At 36.2% G+C, this 2,990-nt stretch overlaps 1 protein-coding gene across 1 annotated transcript; it reads right to left on the bottom strand.

Annotated features, from left to right (window-relative positions):
• Positions 1-211: 211 nt before the first annotated feature.
• CLDN8 (claudin 8) lies at positions 212-2,768 on the bottom strand. The gene has a single exon (XM_012446581.3). It carries the CDS (start codon positions 2,501-2,503, stop codon positions 1,829-1,831), a length of 675 nt encoding a protein of 224 aa, XP_012302004.1. The 5' UTR covers positions 2,504-2,768; the 3' UTR covers positions 212-1,828.
• Between the last annotated feature and the right edge of the window lie 222 nt (positions 2,769-2,990).

A 2,990-nucleotide genomic window follows, 5' to 3' on the forward strand; every position in this document is an offset into this window, starting at 1 on the left:
GACACTGCTGAAAAAAAAATTGATTTTCCCTGAGAGAAAGAGTATTGAGCTATGAGATCAGACAGCCCTTTGTTATATCTCCTGATTCTACTGGGTAATCAATGAACTGTTCAGAGATAGCCTCATCTTTGAATTGAACTAATAACATTATCAGTCCTGTAAAAGATTTAATAACATAATTCATATAAGCATTAGAGGTCCTAGCAGAATATGCCCCCAGAACATTAGCCACTATTATTTATTATTTCCCAGAAGTAGAAATATATATTTAGCTACAGAAAAATTTTAAAACACAGCTGTTATATACATAATATTTATAACATATAGATTTGTGTGAATCTATAGTACTATCTCAAATTATAAAAACATTATCTGCATTGAATATTGGTATAGAGATCCAATGATTATAAGGTACATTACTGATAAATAACATAGAGTAATTTATATTTTCAAAAATTAATGCTATGTTTATCTTTCAAAGGTAACCTTGACATTCTTTCTCAATTTGGAAAATAAAAAAATCAGGTTTTTCAACTCTCCTGCAAGTTAATAAAACAAAAGGAGACTAGTGAAAGAATGTCAAATAATTATAAAAAGGTACAATTTATTAATATAAAAGTATAAAGCAAATAGAACACATTCATTTAAGCTAGATGGATGTAGACACAAACTTTCAAATTGGATTGTCAGTTTTATCACATTTGGAATAAACACACAAACAAACTATTTACAGATTTTGGTAAAACTAAACAGAAATGGAACAAGTAGGAAATTCATTTTTCACAGAACTGAAATGACACTAAATGACTTATGTACTTGCAAAGAGCAGGTGAAGTTTTCAAAGGACAACTTTATTTCTTGTTGTTGTTGTTTTTATGGTAGCCAAATGAAAACCAAGACATATTCTCCTGCTCTTTTACTTATATTGATGAAACCTCAAGGCCTGTACTCAAATATGTATTAAAATATACCCATACATATATGATTTCTTGCCAAAAGGCATCATTCTTCTTCAAATACAAAAACATAATAGGAAAAAAAATTTTTCACTTTACTAAAACAATCTTAGATCACACTTTTATCTTTCTTCTGAGTATAGCCTTGGAAAAGTAGTTCGAATGCACAGCCCCTTGACAAAATATCTGCTTTTTAAAAATGTTAATTTAATATACAAGAAAAAAAAAGCCTCTGGGAGAATATGATAAAGGAGTTCGAATTTCTAACTCCTAGGCTAAAAAACAGCATATCAGAAAGCCATTCAATTTCCTTTACAATGCTGATTAAAGCCTTCATTATAACGTTCATTATAAATGGAGGACATTAATCCCTAAGCTATTTTTAAACAATTAATATTAACCTTCTTCAATTCTACCCATGACTTCCCTGAAAAGCAATAGTTGAGTTGTATTTATTCAGTGTAATGGATAGGTATTTCATTTTAAATAAAATCATATAAGCATGTCTCTATGTGAGATATAAATGTTACACTCATCTATGTGTATAATGCTAAGTCATGGAGAAATTACAGTGGTAAAATAATAGTCATTAGCAATGTCATTTTGAAGTAACTGATAAAAAGAGTAAATGTTTGAACGGTCCTAGGAAACAAATTAGTGTATTTTCTAGAACAATCTAGTACTTTCTAGAACAATATCTTATTCTGCTGAACTAGCTTGTAGAATCATAAATAGCTGATACACAGTTCCTGTGATTAAAGTTAGGCAGTTAAGAACAGCAAATCAGTTTCCTTGGGGTCCATTTTGAGAAAATAATAGAGAATTTAGTCATTTGTATGGCTTTATAGGTAAAGTTTAAAAAACATACACAACTACACATACTGACTTCTGGAGTATACAGTCGGTGACTTCATTTCCATGTGATAACTTTTCTGGGTTGTTCGATGGGAAGGTATCGAGTATCTGTAGCTACTGCTCTTTTCATTGCAACAAAAAACACAACAAAACAAGGCTCCTCCAGCAATCAGCACCAGTGCCGTGGTCCACCCTATGTAGAGGGCTTCTCCAAGCTCACGTTTTTGGGCAACATCCACTATTGGGTTGTAGAAATCTCTGATGATGGAATTGGCAACCCAGCTCACAGGGATGAGCACCACTATGCCTGTGATGATGAAGATGATTCCAGCCGTCAGCAGAGTGTAACCCTTCACCTTATTGTCCTCCATGCACCTGGTGCATTTCATGCCAAGGATGGCTATCATGAAAGCAAGGAAGGACATCACGGAAGCAGCACACATCAGTCCTCTGGATGCCTGTAGGTCCGGAGAAAGAGCCAGCAGAGAATCATAGATTTTGCACTGCATCCTGATGTTAGCATGCCTCACGCAATTCATCCACAGTCCTTCCCAGAGGTTTTCAAAAACCACAATGTTGCTTCCAATGAAGGCAGACACTCTCCACTGAGGCATGACGGTGACAGCCACTGTGCCCACCATGCCAACACCACCAATCACTAGTCCAGCGATTTGTAAGGCATAGGTTGCCATTGTCCTCTGGGATGGGTTTCAGCCAGCTGGACTCCTGAGCTGCTAGGTCTGCTTTGAAGCAAGGTTCACTGTGCCACAGGATAGAACAGTTTTTCCTGTAGTAATGAACTCAGAACCCAGTGGTTTTTCAAATAAGAGCTGCTTTGCTACTTCTGGCTAGATAAAATCCAGTGCTGGCTGGCTGAGCTGCCCCTGCTATTGACTTCAACAGGGAAACTTACAAATCAGGTGTGGCAACTTTCTCAGCCAATGAGAGTTGGATGGTAACCCAGGTGTGTCTAAACCAACACTTGGGTACTTGGAACGGCTAGACTTGCACATAAACATTCTTTATACTTCGCAGTCTTCCAAGAAGACAGCAGTATGTTTACCTGCAGGCATAATTGTAAGTGGTTGCATAAGCATCCAGAAATGAGCCAATCCCTTGTAATGTGAAAGGTGCACCTTGTACAGGCAATTCTGATACTCTTTGTAAGACCTGCTGGGA

Source organism: Aotus nancymaae, unplaced genomic scaffold, assembly GCF_030222135.1.
Source record: "Aotus nancymaae isolate 86718 unplaced genomic scaffold, 86718_ANA_hifiasm-v0.15.2.pri h1tg000022l_1, whole genome shotgun sequence".
Classification (NCBI taxonomy): Eukaryota; Metazoa; Chordata; class Mammalia; order Primates; family Aotidae; genus Aotus; species Aotus nancymaae.